This window comes from Lipophrys pholis (genome assembly GCF_963383615.2).
Source record: "Lipophrys pholis genome assembly, chromosome: 5".
NCBI classification, from domain to species: domain Eukaryota; kingdom Metazoa; phylum Chordata; class Actinopteri; order Blenniiformes; family Blenniidae; genus Lipophrys; species Lipophrys pholis.
In genome coordinates this window covers 33,991,440-34,015,439 of record NC_137628.1, presented here as the reverse complement: position 1 = coordinate 34,015,439, position 24,000 = coordinate 33,991,440, and the positions used below count along the sequence as shown (strand labels likewise).

The 24,000-nt window shown below is 45.0% G+C and overlaps 1 protein-coding gene across 2 annotated transcripts in view; it reads left to right on the top strand.

Moving 5' to 3' along the window:
• The window catches only part of tenm3 (teneurin transmembrane protein 3), a gene marked incomplete at its 5' end in the record, with an annotated part of 291,642 nt that overhangs the window by 158,102 nt on the left and 109,540 nt on the right, over positions 1 to 24,000 (top strand). For both annotated transcript variants that reach the window (XM_080464332.1, XM_080464333.1), the window contains 6 exons: positions 4,242 to 4,361; positions 9,673 to 9,756; positions 10,350 to 10,474; positions 15,679 to 15,934; positions 19,041 to 19,142; positions 20,372 to 20,566. In XM_080464332.1, coding sequence (XP_080320458.1) covers positions 4,242 to 4,361; positions 9,673 to 9,756; positions 10,350 to 10,474; positions 15,679 to 15,934; positions 19,041 to 19,142; positions 20,372 to 20,566 — 882 coding nt within the window. The remainder of the gene's footprint in view (positions 1 to 4,241; positions 4,362 to 9,672; positions 9,757 to 10,349; positions 10,475 to 15,678; positions 15,935 to 19,040; positions 19,143 to 20,371; positions 20,567 to 24,000) is intronic.

Genomic DNA, 24,000 nt, shown 5'->3' with positions numbered 1-24,000 from the left:
TATATATATATATATATATATTATGTTGTCTTAACTCCTACATTTCCTAAAAAGGTTGTGTTGGTGGAAGTCAGTCTTGTGTGACTGTTGCCATGGTCATTAATCCTCTGACTTTATCACAGAGAAACAGACCAGCGGCTCCTGTCGATTAGCCAGCACTCTCCCATGACCCTTTGCTCCCGTCCTCACCGCCGAGGCTTGTGGGTAACGGGCGAGCACAGCAGGACTCTAATTTAATGAGGCAGAGAGTTGTGGGTGTGTGTGTAGGATAATTGTGTGTGTGTTGGGCATGGCGGGGGTTTCTCTCACTAAACGTTCCCAAGTTGAATCAGTAATTGGTCCTTAACTCGACTGGCTGTAACGTCACGACCCGGCCGGACGCCACACTCCTCTGGATCTCTGCCAAACACAAACAGGTCACATGGCGGCCGGGTCGTGTCGCGTCACGGGACGTCAGCTTCCTCTCACATTTAACATCTCCGTTGTCAAATGGAAAATAATTGGGGTCTTGTGTGTTTTATTTGAATCTCCCTCTTCTGTGGAGCCAGTTCTTTATGTCTGCCTCCAAACCACCTCATTGTGCGCCGTTGGATGTAAATTAGGACATGAAATATTAGTTTAATCGATGTAGTTTTTTATATGTGTGTGTGTGTGTGTGTGTGTGTGTGTGTGTGTGTGTGTGTGTGTGTGTGTGTGTGTGTGTGTGTGTGTGTGTGTGCTGTCAATCAATTAAAACACATTTACTAATTAATTGTACAATTTTCTGTAATTAATTGCAATTCATCGCATTGTTTTTCTACTGAAGACTGAAGCTTGTACTGGATATTTATTGAGGGAAAACCACCACAAGACTATTTTTAATACCTCCTTTTAGCTTTGCATGAAACTGTTTCAGTCTAACATCAACAAAATAATAAATAAATTCATTAATAAACATCTAACATCATTCTGGGGTATGTTAGAGTGCAGCTCCACCACTTTCAAAATTTGAATATTTCTAGAAACAAAGTTTTAACTTATTACATGAACAAAGTGGCAATAATATACTGTAATACACACACACACACACACACACACACACACACACACACACACACACACACACACACACACACACACACACACACACACACACACACACACACACACACACACACACACACACACAGTATAGAGGAGAGCCAGGGAAAGAGAGAAAGAGGATAAATTAATATTTTATCAGTATTTCCTCCAGCTTTAACAGTTTGGAGTCTCCTGGTCAGCCAACATGGCAACCTGCTGTTTAGCTGCAGAATTACTTCTGTGGTCGTTAAATTCAGCTTTTCAAATTAAAGCTAATGACTTTCACTTTCTCATCAGCGTCAGAGAACTTTTTAAAGTGGATCTTTCTGCCTTAATATTATTCCACTGGGTACTATGCTGCTCTGGAGTCATGGTGCTGCGCCCAGAGACGCTGCTCATGAGGCGGCTCCGGTCAGGGAGTAAAAAGTTTAATAAAAAAAAAACAGAAGTGAAGAAAACTGCGTTTATTACGTAAAAAAAAATTACGAGTTAAACGTTTCTAATCAATTAATTAAATTAACGTGTTATTTTTTATATATATGTTGTGCTGGGGGGGTCTGGCGCCCTCTATTGGCCAGATTTTAGCTGGTGCCCCAAAGCAGAAGTTAAAGATATTATCATCCCGCACCATGACTCAGATAACTTGTAAAGGTTAGAAGGTTGAAGCTTCCATTTAAATTCCATCTAATAAAGCACCAGTTCGGTGAAAGACTTCACATCAGTTGATTGAATGCTGGGATTTTCAGACACGCTGGAGGTGGTGTGGCCTTTTGTTTTTTGTTTTTTTTACAGCTTTCTCTTTGGGCAGAGCTCTTTGGAGCTGAAGTTGTGCAAACAAACAGTCAGCTCTAAATCCTGGATGCTTCAGCCTGTAAGAAAACCATTATATGCAAAACTTCATCATAACGACGTGATCATATCAAACTTTAATGGGAAGATTGTCGTAAACTTTACTGACCACGTTATGAGCTCCTTCATACTCCCATTACATTTCTAAACGTGTTAAATATCTGTGTGTTCAGTAGTTGCTCAGCTGTTTGGACGATTGCCGCTTGGTGGTGTGGAATCTTTACCAAGGTCAAAACAGAGAGCCTGAAGAGGCCAACATGTTCTCTACGTTACAGCTGCTTCATGCTCCAATGTGTCCACCGGTTTAAACCTGATGTTTCCAGATGCTGCACGTCTGCACTGTGGTGACGTTCTGATGCTGAACAGGGACGGCAGAAAGAGCTGAAGCACTTTTTTATGGTTTCAGATTACTCCCACTGGTTGATGGAATCCACAGAGGTGTCAGATAGTCATATTGATTAGTCAAGTAAACGTCTAGCTACTGGGGTTCAAAAACAATAAAAACAGAAAGGTATCACCTCAAGCTTTTTACTCAAATAGAAGTCTAAAACTACTTAAAGTATGAAAGTAAAACTAGAATAAAGAAAAAAAATGCCATTAAGGACAAAACCAGCTTAGGACGCGAGCCAGACGACCCCCTCTTCCAACAAAACATGTATCAAGTAATGTTGAGGCTCATTGTCAACATCTTATGAATGCTGGAGTCTCCCACCATGATGACTTTCTCTGAGCTCAGGACTCAGGCTCCGCCCACACCGCGCCCTGCCGTGTGAACGTGATCAGACCGGATGTTTTCAGGCCCCAGAGCTCAGAAGATGATGTGAAGTCAGAGAGAGCACGCTATTTCCTCATGATGCCAGTCAGCTCCAGGGTTGCCAGATGTGACTTAGTGTTTCAGCCCAAACAAGGTAAAACTCACACCTCAATGAAAACCAGCCCAAACCTCAGCCTGTGTGGGAACCATGTTAAAACCCACTAAACTATTAGATGTGTAATAAAGAACACAACATAAACACACAAATCCAGGAAATAAACAAAGTTAAAAGGTAAGAGAGTTTGGCTCCCTGATTGGGGGATACCTGCCATATCTGGCAACCCTGGTCAGTGTGTAGATTCATTTTCCAGAGGTTGTTAAATACGAGCGACAGAACCTAGACAACATGAGGAGGAAAGAAAAAAGAGCACAGCTTTTATTCTGGCGGAGCCACTTCCTCCTGTGCTTATCAGTGACGCCAGTCCCACGTCAATGACCAATCAGTCGATGTATCAGAAGTGGAACCACATAGGATGGAGGCCCTGGTCTGGAGGGAAAACATGAGAATGGAGCTTTAACATGGAAACACAACAGGAGGAGACGAGTCACTGTGAGTCAAATATCTGAATTGGGTCTCATGTCCCTGCAGACTGAACGAGGACTAAGGTGGAGACAAAGTCTGACACTTCAGATTGAAGTTCGGAGTTAGAATGTAGGGGTCGACACATGACGATGAATGGAACTGTCTTCTGTAACTCGCATCGCAGTGAAATCAACTGAAGTCTCCAAGCTCACGAAGCAACCTTCACCCTTCAAGCCTGCAGTCCCACTTTGTGATGGTGAAATGAACCTCTTCAGTGGCGAGGCTCCTGTTTACACAAGAACAAAGTGCTGGAAGCATCGCTTGGCCTTTGTTCTGCTCACAACTGCAACATCTTGCTAACGAGTGCTGAACAAAGATTAACCAGGTTCAAACACTGTAGTTTGCCTGTCAGGCCACTAGGTGTCGTGTTTCTGTCAGTAAACCTCCAGGGTCCTTTTCGACGTCGCTCTTCATCATGTCGGCCTGCCGAGGATCTGCTGTGTCCTTGTATGCAGACGATGGTGTACTCCCCGGTGATAAAGTTTCACTTTTAACCAACATTGCCCATGTGCAGGACTCTGTTTCACAAAAGTTGTGGCTTTAATGCCGCGTATAAATATCATGCATGTGTGTGGGATCTATAACTGCCATTGACTCCATCACCTGCATAGTGTGTAGAAAGTGACTCCCCCTCAGCCGAGTGGAGAGAAGCTCTTCTCTTTGTGCTGCAGGTCATTGTTCATCCAGCACAATGAGCATCTCCTCACTGCAAACACCCAGACACAAAGAGGCAATTCAATCAGATTGACCCCCCCCCCCCCCCCACACACACACACACACACACACACACACACACACTTTTACATGAAATGAATTGCTATTTTATAGAATTAATGACATGTTTAAGTAATTATGTGATGGTGTCTTCATGTATTTAATTTTGTCACGTTTACTCAATCGTCTTGATTTCTTGCCCCCCCCCCCACCCTGCAGCGATGCACCTCTTCGGTCTGAACTGGCAGCTCCAGGAGAGCGAGGGATACGGCGCCTTTGAAAATGGAGGAGGGGGAAGAGACACCACTCCCAACACGTTCATGGTGTCCACAGACAATGGTGAGTTCCTCTCAGTCGCTCCTGCTCGTCGTTTGTCTGGGGGGGTGATGGCGGCGGTGGGAAGTTGTGCTCCTGCTGCTGCACTGAGACCAGACTGAACCATCCCGCCTCCCCTGCAACTAAAACACTATTCGAGGTGATTTGTGTCCCCTGCTAATGCCAGAAGCTGTTATCAAAGCTTCCAGTCTTAACCTGACGGTGCAGTCTGCAATCTGAAGCTGGAGGTTTGCCTGAAGCTCACAGGTCAACAGTGGAGGTTAAATGCTGCCAATCAGCTTTAAAATCCATGTTTAGCCTTTCAGAATGAACCACGAGAAGATGGAAACTTTCCTGTTGTTGTTCCTGTCTTTCACACATGGAAACGTGTTTCCATGTGAAGCAGTTCCTTTACCAGCCTGTGGTGGTGCTCTAACACTGACACAGAAGTACCTCACACATCCACATCCAACAGAGAAGAAGTCATGAAAACACAATTGATGCTGAGTCACACTGGATTATAAAACTATAAAATAAAATTATAAAAGGTCTTCTGAGAGAGAGGTGGAGACGTTTTCAGATTTATACGTAATAATAATGATTGCTTGTATACACTGACTTTGTTTTTACTGTAAAGCACTTTGTGCAACAACTGTTCTTAAAAGTGCTATATGAATAAAGTTATAATTATTATAATTATTATTATTATTATTATTATTATTATTATTATTATTATTATTATTATTATTATTATTATTATTCCATCCACCCACTCTTCCATCCACCCACCCACTCGTCCATCCATCCATCCACCCACCCCCTCATCCATCCATCCATCCATCCATCCATCCACCCACCCCCTCATCCATCCATCCATCCATCCATCCATCCATCCATCCATCCATCCATCCATCCATCCATCCATCCATCCACCCACCCACTCGTCCATCCATCCATCCACCCACCCCCTCATCCATCCATCCATCCATCCATCCATCCATCCATCCATCCATCTTCCTCAGAAAGCGGTTTGATGATGTTATGTTCATAAACCAAACTCCCAGAGAGTTGCTTTGCACTACGATGACCGTACATCTGATAAAGTACCTGCGTCACCATGGAAACGACGGCATAAAGTACCTGCGTCACTGTAACTCTACTCAGGCTCCTTGGGGACTAACGCAGTATTTTTCTGGAGGATCACGAGATGATTGGTGATCATTTACTGCAGTTCTACGTGTAAACTGTGATTGTTGGTGTCAGGATGAATTCCAACATGGATGCTTTGGGACTGAGCTGCTGTGACAAGGTTGTGTAACAGTCGCTGTGCAGCGTGAGGACGAGCTGTACAGCAGCGACTCCACGGTGACGGCAGCGCCGGCCTCGGCTGCAGGAAGCTGACCTCATCCTGCCAGTCAAGCCTTTGTGAAAGCACACACGCCGTACATCAACGTCTCGCCTGCCATAGTTCTCCCTTTGTTGGCTTGTCGTTCTCTTTCAGCATCACGTCTCCATCGCTTCCTCATTGTCTCTCGCCCGTTCTCCCTTTCTTCCTCAGTCTTTTCTTCTCCTGGTACATTGAAAGGCACGAGGAGCAGGATGTTCTCCGAGACGCTCAGGGTTTTAAAGAGAACCCAACAATGACCAGCCTGATTATTCCCACTGGTTTCACAAAGCAATGCAGAGGATTCAAGGTGCTTCCACTTTGGATGCTTCCCTTCGCTCTCAGCTTCCAGTGGAAACCTGCACAGGGAACAACACCAGGAGCTGAAGGCAGCGCTCCTGCAGCAGAAGGGGAGGCAGGGACAAGTCCTCGAGTCACTGCCGTCCCTGTGGGGGAACACACGGAGCACAGTTCGGGCCCCACGCTAGCCGAGTCAGCATCGCCATCCCGTTCCCTGGAAGAGGTGGAGAGGTGGGCGCCAAGTGCGGCGCCAAGTGCAGCAGGTCTGGTCTCAGCTCCGCAGACAAAGGCGGGGCCTCGACTGGACGGCGCGAAGGCAGTCCCCATGAACACCGGCAGCAGCGACAGCGGAGGCTGCGACGGCCAAGACCTGGAGGGCGGAGTCCAGCCAGTGGGCGGAGGCTGCGACGGCCAAGTCCTGGAGGGCGGAGTCCAGCCAGAGGGCGGAGGCTGCGACGGCCAAGACCTGGAGGGCGGAGTCCAGCCAGTGGGCGGAGGCTGCGACGGCCAAGACCTGGAGGGCGGAGTCCAGCCAGAGGGCGGAGGCATTGGCCGAGTCCTGAAGGGCGGAGGTGGCGTCCCAGACCAGGCGGGCAAAGGCGGAGGCCCAGACTAGGTGGGCGGAGACGGAGGCCCAGACCAGGTGGACGGAGGCGGTGGCCCAGACCAGGTGGACGGAGGCGGTGGCCCAGACCTCGTAGGTGGAGTCGACAGCAGCAGAGATGTGAAGAGGAGAGGAAAGCCCATGGACCACGGCTTGCTCCATTCCCTCCCCCACGGGGCCCGATGGCAGCGGGGCCGCTCCTGTGGCCGGCCTCCTGAGTGGTGCCGCCTCCCAACGTCCCACCCCACCCCGGTGGGGGTATGTGGCAGATAGGTGATTAAGCCCTGATGGGAATCAGGTGTGTTGCCTCACCTCTCTGCCCATGAAGGAGGAGCCGCCAGACACACAGGGCGACAGACGGGCAACACAGACTGCAAAGCCTGTGTGGAGACTTTTTGTTTTGGTTGGCTTTGGTTATGGTGAACTGCAGTCCTGACTCCACACCTCTGTGGGTGAACTCTACTACCACACAGGCGTTTTAGTTACTTTCAGCTCTTGTGGAAGTTTACTGTTATTTTGTAGTAGTTTTATATATATATATATGTGCATTTTATCTGTTTTTGCTCATTCCTCTCTCCATAACAAGGGCAGATTTAAACAGCATTGCTGACAGAGGTCAGAGGTCACCTTCCAGAGGTTTGTTTGTTTCAGAACTCAACACATTAATTAGCTGAAGTGAGACTCAGCAGTCATTGAATTTAGTTTCACATTTGTCACAATCCAGTTGACAGATTCTGCTGTACGATGAAATTCAACATGAAGAACATGTTTGTTGACGGGTAACTTAGTGAAAGTCGTTCATGGAGGCTGGAAAGAAGCAGAAGAGCTGCGGCTCACATACATTTATATGTTTGATACTTGAATTAAAATGAAAACAGTTACAAGTTTGGAATCTTTTGACTAGAAGCAGGTTACAGATGAACAGCTTCTGAATTCCTGAAATGAAGGAAATTACAGCTCAGTGTGGCAGAAACGTGCTTCTCAGTCTCAAACATTAAGAACTCCAATGCTTTTGAAGACGTTGGTGGCAAAATACTGAAAACCTCGAATGGTCTGTAATTTAGGGCTTTTATTACAATCCCATTAAGAAGAGGTGTGTGTGTGTGTGTGTGTGTGTGTGTGTGTGTGTGTGTGTGTGTGTGTGTGTGTGTGTGTGTGTGTGTGTGTGTGTGTGTGTGTGTGCGTTGCTGAGGTTGAGGCCTGCTGATATGTACCGCAGCTCATATTAATGTAAACAATGTGCCTAATGTCTCAACTGCCATAGATATAACACACACACACACACACACACACACACACACACACACACACACACACACACACACACACACACACACACACACACACACACACACACACACACACACACACACACACAGGCCAGATGTCCTGACTTAAGCTGTTAAAAGCTTAACGTTATGAGCAGGAAGGGCCGATGGAATTACAGACTGTGAGCAGCTTCACTGTGAGCAGCTTCACTGTTCACACGCTGACAGACACAAAGAAATGTGAGTATGTGAACATAAAAGTTCAGTTTGCAGCTGAACAAACTATGAAGTTTCATTGAGCGGAACGAAAGCTTAACTTCACCCCGAGTGCTTAGGAGCTCGATGTGAACCAAAGCGTCTGACAGCAGGATTTAAATCTGCCTATAATATGGCCGACATATCGAACTCACTGAGAATTGATTCAGACTATGAGAACCTCACACTGTAACACACCAACCTGAAGAACCTCTGAACTCGTACATCGGCATTAATCTGTTCAACAAGCAGGGAAGGTTGAAAGATGGTACATTTAATGTCCAGAAGAGGCAGTCATTCCCGGTTATTGGCATCAATTGGAAAATAATCCAAACCACAAAGGGAAACACATGAGAGAGGAGAGTCACGTGACCTCACTGAGGACATCAAACAGGGTTCCAGTGGAAACTAGAAGAAAACATCAACTGATGCCAGCTTCACTGCAAGCTTCCTTCAAGATTCTTTGTAAAGGACCCAAATACTTTATTGTGTTTAATTTCACTTTGGAGGTGTCTTTAGACTGGTACTACTTGTTTTGCAGAAATGATATTATAATTGGTTGATACTTTATTTTGATGGGCTATGAAATCAGAAGTATGTGCCACGACGCATAAGAAACGGCTCAAGTAAAGCAAATTAGATATGTTTAAAAGGTTATTTAAAGTTGGCAAAGCACCTGGTTGATGCAGGCACAAGATCTTATATATTTCAGGTACTATGCAGATTAATTTGAAGCACTTGTAGTATTATCTTTGGTCCCTTTGGGTTTTATGTTGGAGGGTTTAGGCTACAACAATTACGCTGAAAGCTAAAAGAAAAAGGGAGCTTCTCCGGTCTGGACTACGTCTGGTTGGAGCTTCTCCGGTCTGGACTACGTCTGGTTGGAGCTTCTCCTGTCTGGACTACGGCTGGTTGGAGCTTCTCCGGTCTGGACTATGTCTGGTTGGAGCTTCTCCTGTCTGGACTACGGCTGGTTGGAGCTTCTCCGGTCTGGACTATGGCTGGTTGGAGCTTCTCCTGTCTGGACTACGGCTGGTTGGAGCTTCTCCGGTCTGGACTACGTCTGGTTGGAGCTTCTCCGGTCTGGACTACGTCTGGTTGGAGCTTCTCCTGTCTGGACTACGTCTGGTTGGAGCTTCTCCGGTCTGGACTACGGCTGGTTGGAGCTTCTCCTGTCTGGACTACGTCTGGTTGGAGCTTCTCCGGTCTGGACTACGTCTGGTTGGAGCTTCTCCGGTCTGGACTACGTCTGGTTGGAGCTTCTCCGGTCTGGACTACGTCTGGTTGGAGCTTCTCCGGTCTGGACTACGTCCAGGATTATAGTTTCACCGACTTTAATTTTCTGTCACCCGGATAAGAAGAGCATTTTACTAGTGATGATGTATTGCACTTGGCCTGGGGAACCACATGATGACGTGTGGTGGTGTAGCAGAGCAGCTCTGGACTCAACCGGAGAACACGGCACAAGATGTTCTTGCAGTAACTTTTAGCTGGAGACATGAGACTCTGTTTGTTCTGCTGCAGGTAAAATGTTTCTGTTGGAGAACAACACCATCGACACAGGAGAGGTGGACGTGGGAAGAAGAGCCGTCCAGGAAGTCCCAGCAGGTCAGTACTCACACACACACACACACACACACACACACACACACACACACACACACACACACACACACACACACACACACACACACACACACACACACACACACACACACACACACACACACACACACACACACACACATATTTTTCAATTGTATTAATATTTTTAGTAATTGTGTCTTTAACTCTCTTCCATAAAGTCTGTTGCCTTTATTACAGTCAATGTTTTATAATCCATATTGAGCTTTTTAGTTCATCTTTATTATTACAAACAACTGAACAAAATGTGTTTCTTTTTCCATGAAATAAATTGAAATGAGTGAACGGGAAACAAAGTCCCCTGACCCCCAGATTCCTCACACTTTGACCACTTTAACATTGATGGCAGTAGTTATTGTTGTGATTAAAGGTTTGATGAATGAAGTGGATCAGTAAAGGATTGGCTGAATCACCACAGTGTGAATAAACATGCTCAGTGTTTTGATGGGAGAAAGTAGAGGTGATGCTGGCAGTGGGTGAACGTTAGTACCCCCACTGTGTGAACACTTGGTCTCTCAGGGTACCTTCAGGTAGATCCTCTTGGTTCTGTGTTCCAGGTGTGTTCTGGAGGTCTCAGCTCTACATCGACCAGCCACAGTTCCTGAAGTTCAACATCTCTGTGCAGAAAGACGCTCTCGTAGGAGTGTATGGACGCAAAGGCCTCCCTCCGTCACACACACAGGTAGGCCTCACACACACACACCACACACACACACACACACACACACACACACACACACACACACACACACACACACACACACACACACACACAGTGCCCCTGGTGGTGAATTGATGCCTTTTTAATGATCTAAAGGAAAACTTAATTTTCAGGGTATTTGATGCAAATTCACAGTCGAGGCTGACATGGTCAGACCAGAGCTGGTTGAGCCTGAAGCAGGAAGAGGAGGGGAGGACGAGATGGACTGAGTCTAACTCGTCCTCCTCAGTCCATCTCGTCCTCCTCAGTCCATCTTATCCTCCTCAGTCCATCTCGTCCTCCTCAGTCCATCTCGTCCTCCTCAGTCCATCTTATCCTCCTCAGTCCATCTCGTCCTCCTCAGTCCATCTCGTCCTCCTCACTCTAACTCGTCCTCCTCAGTCCATCTCGTCCTCCTCAGTCCATCTTATCCTCCTCAGTCCATCTCGTCCTCCTCAGTCCATCTCATCCTCCTCACTCTAACTCGTCCTCCTCAGTCCATCTCGTCCTCCTCAGTCCATCTTATCCTCCTCAGTCCATCTTATCCTCCTCAGTCCATCTCGTCCTCCTCAGTCCATCTCGTCCTCCTCAGTCCATCTCGTCCTCCTCACTCTAACTCGTCCTCCTCAGTCCATCTCGTCCTCCTCACTCTAACTCGTCCTCCTCAGTCCATCTCGTCCTCCTCACTCTAACTCGTCCTCCTCAGTCCATCTCGTCCTCCGCAGTCCATCTCGTCCTCCTCAGTCCAACTCGTCCTCCTCACTCTAACTCGTCCTCCTCAGTCTAACACGTCCTCCTCAGTCCATCTTATCCTCCTCAGTCCATCTCGTCCTCCTCAGTCCATCTCATCCTCCTCAGTCTAACGCGTCCTCCTCAGTCCATCTCATCCTCCTCAGTCCATCTCGTCCTCCTCAGTCTAACTTGTCCTCCTCAATCCATCTCGTCCTCCTCAGTCTAACTTGTCCTCCGCAGTCCATCTCGTCCTCCTCAGTCCAACTCGTCCTCCTCACTCTAACTCGTCCTCCTCAGTCCATCTTATCCTCCTCAGTCCATCTCATCCTCCTCAGTCCATCTCGTCCTCCTCAGTCTAACACGTCCTCCTCAGTCCATCTTATCCTCCTCAGTCCATCTCATCCTCCTCAGTCTAACGCGTCCTCCTCAGGCCATCTCATCCTCCTCAGTCCATCTTATCCTCCTCAGTCCATCTCGTCCTCATCAGTCCATCTTATCCTCCTCAGTCCATCTCGTCCTCCTCAGTCCATCTCGTCCTCCTCAGTCCATCTCGTCCTCCTCAGTCTAACACGTCCTCCTCAGTCCATCTTATCCTCCTCAGTCCATCTTATCCTCCTCAGTCCATCTCGTCCTCCTCAGTCCATCTCATCCTCCTCAGTCCATCTCGTCCTCCTCAGTCCATCTCATCCTCCTCAGTCTAACTTGTCCTCCTCAGTCTAACTTGTCCTCCTCAGTCTGTTTCTGAGGGAGTTTTTTTCATTTTGAGATACATCAGATTAGATGAACAACAAATGTATTTTATTTTAGTTGTTCCATCATGATAGTGTTTTTACAATATCTCCAAAGAGATGTGGTGCATTAAGGTGTTTGGTGACAATGAGACGATCTGCCGCTGGATGAGGATGAGGATGAGGATGAGGATGAGGATGAGGATGAGGAGAGTGTGTAGCAGCAGCGGCAGGCGGCTCTGTTCTCTCCTGTTTACTGAGGAGTGAACCAACCAGAAGTGGGGCTCAGAGAAATGAAGCAGAGCGCCTCTCATGACTCACGCTGTCTTTTTTAATTGACTGCGTCTCCAGATTTCCCCCGTGTGACGAACATTTGACAGCACGGTCCAGTCCGTGAAGACCACCCTCAGAACTTTTACAACTCAGTGATCGGGAACTAACTCAGAGAACTCACTGAACGAATCAGACGAAAGTCCAACTGAATTCAATTCAGAAATATTTCAAGACTATGGCTAATAATCTCATGAAATGTTAGGTTTAGTCTGTTATTCGTTCACTTTTTCAAAATGAATCAAAGTGCAAATGTTGAAATGATCTCACTCTTTTCTCAACCAGATTTGATAGATTTTTTTTTTTTAAATTGCTGGTATTGAATGAACACAGAGTGGACCACTTGGTGCACAGTGACGGCTGAGCAGCACAGAAACCCAGATGTGATGAAGATATGGTGATACCCATCAATATACAGATGACATGCATGTTGTGAAGATCTTGAACACTAGTTCATGTAGAAGAGACATGAACAAGAACCTTAACCGGTCCTTCGTATACACTGATGTATACAAAGAAATCCCATAAAAGCCAAGAAAAACAGGAAATTACAAACTCCGAACTGTGTACAGCAACATGACTAATATGATCCGATATAAAAGTTATCTGTTCATAACTTTTATGGACAGAATTTCTAGGCACAGCCAGGGACCGGAGGGGGTCCGGTTTGGGGACCACAGGATCTCGTCTCTGCTCTTTGCAGATGATGTGGTCCTGGTGGCTTCATCAAACCTGGACCTTCAGCGTGCACTGGCGCGGTTCTCAGCCGAGTGTGAAGCAACTGGGATGAGGATCAGCACCTCTAAATCCGAGGCCATGGTTCTCCACCGGAAAACGGTGGCTTGCCTCCTTCAGGTGGGTGGAGAGACCTTGTCCCAGGTGGAGGAGTTCAAGTATCTTGGGGTCTTGTTCAGGAGTGGGAGGAAGATGGAGCGTGAGATCGACAGGCGGATCGGTGCAGCGTCTGCAGTTATGCGGTCGCTGTATCGGTCCGTCGTGGTGAAGAAGGAGTGAAGCCAAAAGGCGAGGCTCTCGATTTACCGCTCCACCTTCCTTCCTCCCCTCACCTATGGTCATGAGCTTTGGGTCGTGACCGAGAGAACGAGATCCCGGATACAAGCGGCTGAAATGAGTTTCCTCCGTAGAGTGGCTGGGCGCACCCTTAGAGATAGGGTGAGGAGCTCAGTCACCAGGGAGGAGCTCGGAGTAGAGCCGCTGCTCCTCCACATCCAGAGGAGCCAGCTGAGGCTCGGGCATCTGTTTAGGATGCCCCCCGGACGCCTCCCTAGGAGGGTGTTCTGGGCATGTCCCTCCGGTAGGAGGCCTCGGGACAGACCTCGGACACGCTGGAGAGACTATGTCTCTCAGCTGGCCTGGGAACGCCTTGGGGTCCCACTGGAAGAGCTGGAGGACGTGTCTGAGACTGCTGCCTCCAAGACCCAGACTGGATAAGAGGTGGACAATGGATGGATGGATGGATGGATAATATAATATAATATAATATAATATAATATAATATAATATAATATAATATAATATAATATAATATAATATAATATAATATAATCAATGTGTTCTGGATTCTCAGTTCATAATGAGGCAGATAATCTGACAGAACCAAACATTTTCTTTATCGAGAACACTCACGTCTGTGTGGTGAACCATGTCCTCTATCAAGGGACTGATCCACTTACCTGTTAAAGACGTGTCGTACAATGGCACTGCGATCACAGCTCGATGTTCGTGCTCCAGATAGACTCTAGTGTCTTCGTCCTTGTGACAATCTCATTTGTTCAAGGTCCAATGTCTTTATTTTTAGTGTTTAGTCCTTCTCCCCGTGTGGAACAAGAGAAAAATCAGCTGAAAACTTTGAAGATTCAGACGTCATTTGAAGAGAAGCAAGCTCAGATGGAGGATGTGACGTCAGGGCGACTAACAGGAAGGTCCAGTGCTCACAATAGACTTTCAAATCAAAGTCCAACAGCAAGACGACCCACTTCCACAGCAACCCCATCCTCAAGAGATTCTCCAGAAATGTAGATTGTCATGGTCCTGCAGCTGTTAGCCAAGGTCACCATGCTGTGCTTAACGTCCCACTACCAAACACTGAGACACGTCCAGGACCGAACACTGAGACACGTCCAGTACCAAACACTGAGACACGTCCAGTACCGAACACTGAGGCATGTCCAGTACCAAACACTGAGACACGTCCAGTACCGAACACTGAGACACGTCCAGTACCGAACACTGAGACACATCCAGTACCGAACACTGAGACACCCACTACCAAACACTGAGACACGTCCAGTACCAAACACTGAGACACACCCACTACCAAACACTGAGACATGTCCAGTACCAAACACTAAGACATGTCCAGTACCAAACACTGAGACATGTCCAGTACCAAACACTAAGACACACCCACTACCAAACACTGAGACATGTCCAGTACCAAACACTGAGACATGTCCAGTACCAAACACTAAGACACACCCACTACCAAACACTGAGACATGTCCAGTACCAAACACTAAGACACACCCACTACCAAACACTGAGACACCCACTACCAAACACTGAGACATGTCCAGTACCAAACACTAAGACACACCCACTACCAAACACTGAGACACCCACTACCAAACACTGAGACACCCACTACCAAACACTGAGACACCCACTACCAAACACTGAGACACACCCACTACCAAACACTGAGACATGTCCAGTACCAAACACTAAGACACACCCACTACCAAACACTGAGACATGTCCAGTACCAAACACTAAGACACACCCACTACCAAACACTGAGACATGTCCAGTACCAAACACTAAGACACACCCACTACCAAACACTGAGACACCCACTACCAAACACTGAGACATGTCCAGTACCAAACACTAAGACACACCCACTACCAAACACTGAGACACCCACTACCAAACACTGAGACACCCACTACCAAACACTGAGACACCCACTACCAAACACTGAGACACACCCACTACCAAACACTGAGACATGTCCAGTACCAAACACTAAGACACACCCACTACCAAACACTGAGACATGTCCAGTACCAAACACTAAGACACACCCACTACCAAACACTGAGAGACACCCAGTACCAAACACTGAGAGACAAGCCCACTACCAAACACTAAGACAGGCCTACCCTCACCAACATACACACATAAAATAACAGCAGTGGAGACACTTTCAGGTACTTTCTAAAACGTTCTCTTGCTTTGAAATGTGCAAACCTAGAACAATATCCTCAAGAAGGCTGGCGAGAAGCCCTAGGATGGCCCCGCCCCCACACTCCCGATTCTTCAGTCGACTTTAAAAAGTGATTGCATGTGGATGTGTGTGTCTTTGTGATGCAGTACGACTTCGTGGAGCTGCTGGACGGCAGCCGCCTCATCTCCAAAGACAAGCGAGCGCTCAGCGATGTGGACTCAGCCTTCGCCCGTCCACCAGCGTCCTATGAAGACGAGTCTGTGGGAGGAGCCCGCCATGCACGCTCCGTCAATGTGCACGAAGCCGGATTCATACAGTTCCTGGACACCGGCATTTGGCATCTGGCCTTTTACAACGACGGACGCAACACAGAGCAAGTCTCATACAACACCATCGTCATAGGTGAGGCACCGCCGGTACAACATCAAGTCAGTCACTGCCACCGTCTCTGAAGTCATCCAATGAGGCTGCTCACCTTCAACCTGCAACACAGAGCAACATCCAACTAAATCACTCATTTCACCGACATTTAATGGAAATCATTTTATTGATGCATGATAAACAAATGATAATAATCATAATCAATTTATCTGCTCTTCGTTATCATTTAGGATCATTACACAGAAAATGGTCATTTAAAAAAGGCAATAATTCTTCTTTTCTCAACATAATTACAATGAGGCCACGTTCTTCATCTACTGAGCTGCATGATGCTGAGAGCCAACAGGCCAGAGCTGCACAACAGAAAGTATCATAAAGACCTTTTCCAACAGTTAAACCATGTTTTATTTTTATGAACTCTAATGAATCTGTCTCTTCTAACCTACGTTATCAGTTTGCCTGTTCTTCTTCATTATGTCCTGAGGATTAAATAAACTTGCAATCACAGGTGATAACTTCATTTATAAAGTAAAAAGCTCCTGTCTGCCACTTTGCATGTGATAATACATTTTAACTATATATGATAAAACTACTTAAATCAACTGAATTCCTATGAGGTAATCATCTTGATTACTCATTCTGTGAAGCAACATGTGTCAGGGTTATGCAGGGTGGACCCAAACGCAGACTCAGGTGAGGAAAACAAAGGGACACAGGAGGGACACGGCGAGAGGGGCGACAAGATGACAGAAGGCGAGACATGTTGACGAGACGATCCGACAAGGACAATAGAGGGAGAGGGGTTTAAATACAAAAGGAAGGGGTGGACACAAGTGGAGCACAATAATAGGAGCACACAGGGAGAAGATCATTGGTTGATTGGAAACACCAGGTGAGACACACAGAGGCAGACAAAGAGGGGACGTCCAAATGTCCCTCCTGTCTCCTTCTCTATCACTCCTCCTTCACCCCGGAAGGGTTCTGTGTGGCGGCCATGATAAGGACCGTCTGAATTCTCAATAAGCAAAGGAAAGGAGGCTCGTTGCCTCCTCTAGAACCTCCTTTAGCCTAGGAACCACTGATGCTTCCTTTAGAACCTCCTTTAGCCTAGGAACCACTGATGCTTCCTTTAGAACCTCCTTTAGCCTAGGAACCACTGATTCTTCCTTTAGAACCTTATTTAGCCTATTAACCACTGATGCTTCCTTTAGAACCTCCTTTAGCCTAGGAACCACTGATGCTTCCTTTAGAACCTCCTTTAGCCTAGGAACCACTGATGCTTCCTTTAGAACCTCCTTTAGCCTAGGAACCACTGATGCTTCCTTTACCAAAGGAGACCAGCTCATGTTCCCCCACAATTCCTTGCGGCGACAACATTTAAAGGAACCCGCTCATCGGAGCGTTCAGGGAAACTCAGGATGACTGAAAAAGGCCTCCTAGCACCTTTCCTAACTCCTTTAGGAAGCCTCCTAACTCCTTTACTAACTCCTTTAGGAAGCCTCCTAACACCTTTAACTCCTTTAGGAAGCCTCCTAACTCCTTTTCTTAACTCCTTCAGGGAGCCTCCTAACACCTTTACTAACTCCTTTAGGAAGCCTCCTAACTCCTTTCACTAACTCCTTTAGGAAGCCTCCTAACTCCTTTTCTTAACTCCTTTAGGAAGCCTCCTAACACCTTTCACTAACTCCTTTAGGAAGCCTCCTAACACCTTTTCTTAACTCCTTTAGGAAGCCTCCTAACACCTTTCACTAACTCCTTTAGGGAGCCTCCTAACACCTTTCACTAACTCCTTTAGGAAGCCTCCTAACACCTTTCACTAACTCCTTTAGGAAGCCTCCTAACACCTTTTCTTAACTCCTTTAGGAAGCCTCCTAACACCTTTCACTAACTCCTTTAGGAAGCCTCCTAACACCTTTCCTTAACTCCTTTAGGAAGCCTCCTAACACCTTTCCTTAACTCCTTTAGGAAGCCTCCTAACACCTTTACTAACTCCTTTAGGAAGCCTCCTAACACCTTTTCTTAACCCTGTGATGTCATCCAGGGGGTAAAGTCCATAGATAAGGAGGTAGGAGGGACGTACTCAGGGACCTGAGGTTTGATGCAGTAGAGTCTCAACAGTTTTGGGGAAAGAATATTCAGCTGTGACCAGTGAAGAGTATGTGTGTGTGTGTGTGTGTGTGTGTGTGTGTGTGTGTGTGTGTGTGTGTGTGTGTGTGTGTGTGTGTGTGCGTGTGTGTGTGCGTGCGTGCGTGCGTGCTTGTCTGTGTGTGTGTGTGTGTGTGTGTGTGTGTGTGTGCTTGTCTGTGTGTGTGTGTGTGTGTGTGCGTGCTTGTCTGTGTGTGTGTGTGTGTGTGATTGTGCTTGTGTGTGTGTGTGTGTGTGTGTGTGTGTGTGTGTGTGTGTGTGTGTGTGTGTGTGTGTGTGTGTGTGTGCGTGCGTGCGTGCTTGTGTGTGTGTGTGTGTGTGCGTGCGTGCTTGTCTGTGTGTGTTGTGTGTGTGTGTGTGCGTGCGTGCGTGCGTGCGTGCTTGTCTGTGTGTGTGTGTGTGTGTGTGTGTGTGTGTGTGTGTGTGTGTGTGTGTGTGTGTGTGTGTGTGTGTGTGTGTGTGCGTGCGTGCGTGCTTGTGTGTGTGTGTGTGTGTGCGTGCGTGCTTGTCTGTGTGTGTTGTGTGTGTGTGTGTGCGTGCGTGCGTGCGTGCGTGCTTGTCTGTGTGTGTGTGTGTGTGTGTGTGTGTGTGTGTGTGTGTGTGTGTGTGTGTGTGTGCGTGTGTGTGTGTGTGTGTGTGTGTGTGTGTGTGTGTGTGTGTGTGTGTGTGTGAGTGGTGAGAGAGAAACAGCAGGGTAATTGGATGTTACGATGTGTTGATTGGACCGACCGGCTGTAACTACGGCAACTGCAGAGGAGTGCTCCCTCATTGTGTGTGTGAGTGTGTGTTTTCTTAAGATATACAGCTGCATTTCCATCCCAGCCAATTAAGAGTCCCTGCTCTGTCTCTGTCTCTGTCTCTGTCTCTGTCTCTGTCTCTGTCTCTGGCTCTGGCTCTGGCTCTGTCTCTGTCTCTGTCTCTGGCTCTGGCTCTGTCTCTGGCTCTGTCTCTGGCTCTGTCTCTGTCTCTGTCTCTACGTCAGATTCCATCATGGAGTGTCCTCAGAATTGTCATGGAAATGGAGATTGTCTCTCAGGAATATGTCACTGCTTCCCAGGGTTCCTGGGGCCTGACTGCTCTCGAGGTAAGTACACACACACACACACACACACACACACACACACACACACACACACACACACACACACACACACACACGTGTGACGGAGGGAGGCAGTTGTTATCCCAGCGGTGAGGTTGACCTGACAGACTGAACCATGAAGCTGAGGAGCTCTGCTGAGTGGTTCTCTCTGGAGGAAGAGGCTCCATCAGGAGGAAGAGGCTCCATCAGGAGGAAGAGGCTCCATCAGGAGGAAGAGGCTCCATCAGGAGGAAGAAGAAGCTCCGTCAGGAGGGAGAAGCTCTATCAGGAGGAAGAAGAAGCTCCGTCAGGAGGGAGAAGCTCTATCAGGAGGAAGAAGAAGCTCCGTCAGGAGGGAGAAGCTCTATCAGGAGGAAGAGGCTCCACCATACACCTCCACCACACACATCCACCACCACACACCTCCTCCTCCACACACCTCCACCACCACACACCTCCTCCACCACACACCTCCTCCTCCACACACCTCCACCACCACACACCTCCTCCTCCACACACCTCCACCACCACACACCTCCTCCACCACACACCTCCTGCTCCACACACCTCCACCACCACACACCTCCTGCTCCACACACCTCCTCCACCACACACCTCCACCACCACACACCTCCTGCTCCACACACCTCCACCACCACACACCTCCTGCTCCACACACCTCCTGCTCCACACACCTCCACCACCACACATCTCCTGCTCCACACACCTCCTCCACCACACACCTCCTCCTCCACACACCTCCTCCACCACACACCTCCTCCTCCACCACACACCTCCACCACCACACACCTCCTCCACCACACACCTCCTCCTCCACACACCTCCTCCACCACACACCTCCTCCTCCTCCACACACCTCCACCACCACACACCTCCTCCTCCACACACCTCCTGCTCCACACACCTCCTCCTCCACACACCTCCTGCTCCACACACCTCCACCACCACACATCTCTCATGGTATCCAACATGTGGCCCAAAACCGTCTGACCAGATGCTGCAGATGCTTTTCAAATAGTAAAACTGTCAATGAAGACATGAACTGACATGAAGGTGCAGCTTCACAATCTCTCCTGCTGAAGCAGCGTCAGGAGGAGCACATAGAGCAGAACCATCGCAGGGCTTCCACTGCACTGCGTCCTTCCAGTGTCCAGACTCACTGTGGCGGCTCCCAAGCTTCTGAAAGACCAACCCTGATCTTTGTCTTGCAGCCGCCTGCCCCGTGCTGTGCAGTGGGAACGGCCAGTACTCCCGCGGCCGCTGCCAGTGTTACAGCGGCTGGAAAGGCACCGAGTGCGACGTGCCGGCCAACCAGTGCATCGACATCCACTGTGGGGGGCACGGCATCTGCATCATGGGCGCCTGCATCTGCAACACCGGCTACAAGGGGGACAACTGTGAGGAAGGTATGGACCAGCGCACGCACACACACACACACACACACACACACACACACACACACACACACACACACACACACACACACACACACACACACACACACACACACACACACACACACAACAACAACAACAAATGATTGAATTGAATTTTTCACCAACAGTGAATGTTTTGGTGTCTCTATGTCTGTGTTGCTGGACATAAGAGGTAGAGCTGCCACAAACAATTGTTTTGATAGTCGACTAATCACCGATTATTTTTGATCGATTAGTCGACTAATCGGATCAAACATAACTTGAATGTAAAACATAAAGCTTATCACACCAGCATGAAGCTGCTCTTATATATGCTGGTAGCAACAAACACTTGTTTAACTGTGCAGCATAAAGTGCAAACAGCTGAGTAAAGTAAGGAAAAGGCCCAAACAACACAAAAATAAATACTTCAGGTTTATTTTTTAGGTTTCTTCTTTTCTTAATCTGCTTTTGGCATCAAACAGCAACAAAGAGGGAGGCACCTGCAACTTGGGAATTATTAAAGTTTTGGTCTCACCGACTCAAATATAACAAAAGTGCACTTTATGCTCAGCGCTCACAACTGTTAACGTTTATATGAGTAAGTAGTTAGTTAGCTCTCTGTTTATGCTAATATTAGCAGCTAACTAGCCAGTTAGCTTAGCGAGACGAAGGTCCCTCTTCATAGTTGTCCTGTTCAGGTGCTTGTGCGTCGCAGTTGTGCTGCCGTGGAAGGCCAGTCCTGTCTTGCAGATATTGCATTGCACACTTTTCTTTTCTTAAAATGCTCCACACTTAAAGCTCCGCTGCCGCCGGGTCGCCATGATAGCAGAGCCCGTCTGGTAGAACTTCCGGTGACGTCACGGCGGACCCCGGCTAGCACTACTGCTACTGCTACTACCCTACCACCACTGCTACTACCCTACCACTACTGCAGTGCAAGGAGCCGCAGCAGTTTTGAGACAAAAACAAAGATAAAAAAAATTCAATCAAAAAAACGACGCGTCGACTATTAAATTAGTTTTTCGACGATTTTAATAGTCAACATAATCGTGACTAGTCGACTAATCTTGGCAGCCCTAATAAGAGGGCTGATGCAGCAGCGGTATTGTTGTTAAAGTACCAGCAGCATAAATTTGATAAAAACAAGCATGAAGACTTCAGACCGACGTCTTTGTGACATTTCACTGTTTCTTGCAGCAGGTGGCATCATTACAAACGGTATATTGAAATTGTACATATTTTTCAGAGTTCATGTCTCTCAGGATTTGTGTTCAGAAACTTGAATTGATTTCACATCATGAAACTCTAGGAAACATTTGGAGTAAAAATCACGTAAATGTTTTTATGGTGTGCAGGCGACTCTGGTCTGCACCGACAGGAGGTGGTCTGCTCTGGTTTGGATTAATTTCAGTAGCTTTTAGTTTCAAAATAACTTCATTTCTTTTTGATGAGATGCTTCGATCGGTTGTTTTTTTTCGATCAGAATATTCTGCTCAGATTTGGTGAATTAAAGCAGAAACTCACTCAAATGAGCTTGTTCAGTCTGTCAGGATGTTTAACAGGAGCTCAATTCATTTTGCAGTTATTTTCTGTGAATCAAACATTTTTACATGATTCATGCTCTGATGTGACGACGGTTACGTCTCAGCTCAGAAGTACTCAAAGAAAAAAACCTGTGACCTCTCTTTAAAACACAAAGGTTAATTTAAAACGGGTGATTTACTAAGATTCTCTGAAAACTGTTGGGTGAAGCGGTTTGCAGTGGAGATGCAAAACCAATAATATATAAAACCAAAAATATACAAAACCAATAATATATAAAACCACTAATATATAGAACTAATAATATAAAAAACTAATAATATATAAAACCAGTAATATATAGAACTAATAATATATCAAACTAATAATATATGAAACCAGTAATATATGAAACCAATAATATATAAAACTAATAATATATAAAACTAATAAAATACAAAACCAATAATATATAAAACCAGTAATATATAAAACTAATAATATATAAAACTAATAATATAAAAAAACAGTAATATATGAAACCAATAATATATAAAACTAATAATATATAAAACTAATAAAATACAAAACCAATAATATATAAAACCAGTAATATATAAAACTAATAATATATAAAACTAATAATATAAAAAACAGTAATATATAAAACCAATAATATTGAGAACTAATAATATATAAAACTAATAAAATACAAAACCAATAATATATAGAACTAATAATATATAAAACTAATAATATATGAAACCAGTAATATATAAAACCAATAATATACAAAACTAATAATATATAAAACTAATAATATTTGAAACCAGTAATATATAAAACCAATAATATATAAAACTAATAATATATAAAACCAGTAATATATAGAACTAATAATATATAAAACTAATAAAATACAAAACCAATAATATATAAAACTAATAATATATAAAACTAATAATATATAAAACTAATAATATATAAAACCTGTAATATATAGAACTAATAATATATAGAACTAATAATATATAAAACTAATAATATATAAAACCAGTAATATATAGAACTAATAATATATAAAACTAATAATATATAAAACCAGTAATATATAAAACCAATAATATATAGAACTACTAATATATAAAACTAATAAAATACAAAACCAATAATATATAAAACCAGTAATATATAACTAATAATATATAGAACTAATAATATATAAAACCAATAATATATAAAACCAATAATATGTCAAACTAATAATATATAAAACTAATAATATATAAAACCAGTAATATATAAAACCAATAATATATAGAACTACTTATATATAAAACTAATAAAATACAAAACCAATAATATATAAAACCAGTAATGTATAAAACAAATAATATATAGAACTAATAATATATAAAACCAATAATATATAAAACCAATAATATATAAAACTAATAATGTATAGAACTAATAACATATAAAACTAATAATATGTCAAACTAATAATATATAAAACTAATAATATATAAAACCAGTAATATATAGAACTAATAATATATAAAACTAATAATATATAGAACTTATAATATATAAAACGAATAATATATAAAACCAGTAATATATAGAACTAATAATATATAAAACTAATAATATATAGATCTAATAATATATAAAACTAATAATATATAAAACTAATTATATATAAAACCAATAATATATAGAACTAATAATATATAAAACCAGTAATGTATAAAACCAATAATATATAGAACTAATAATATATAAAACTAATAAAATACAAAACCAATAATATATAAAACCAGTAATATATAGAACTAATAATATATAAAACCAATAATATATCAAACTAATAATGTATAGAACTAATAACATATAAAACT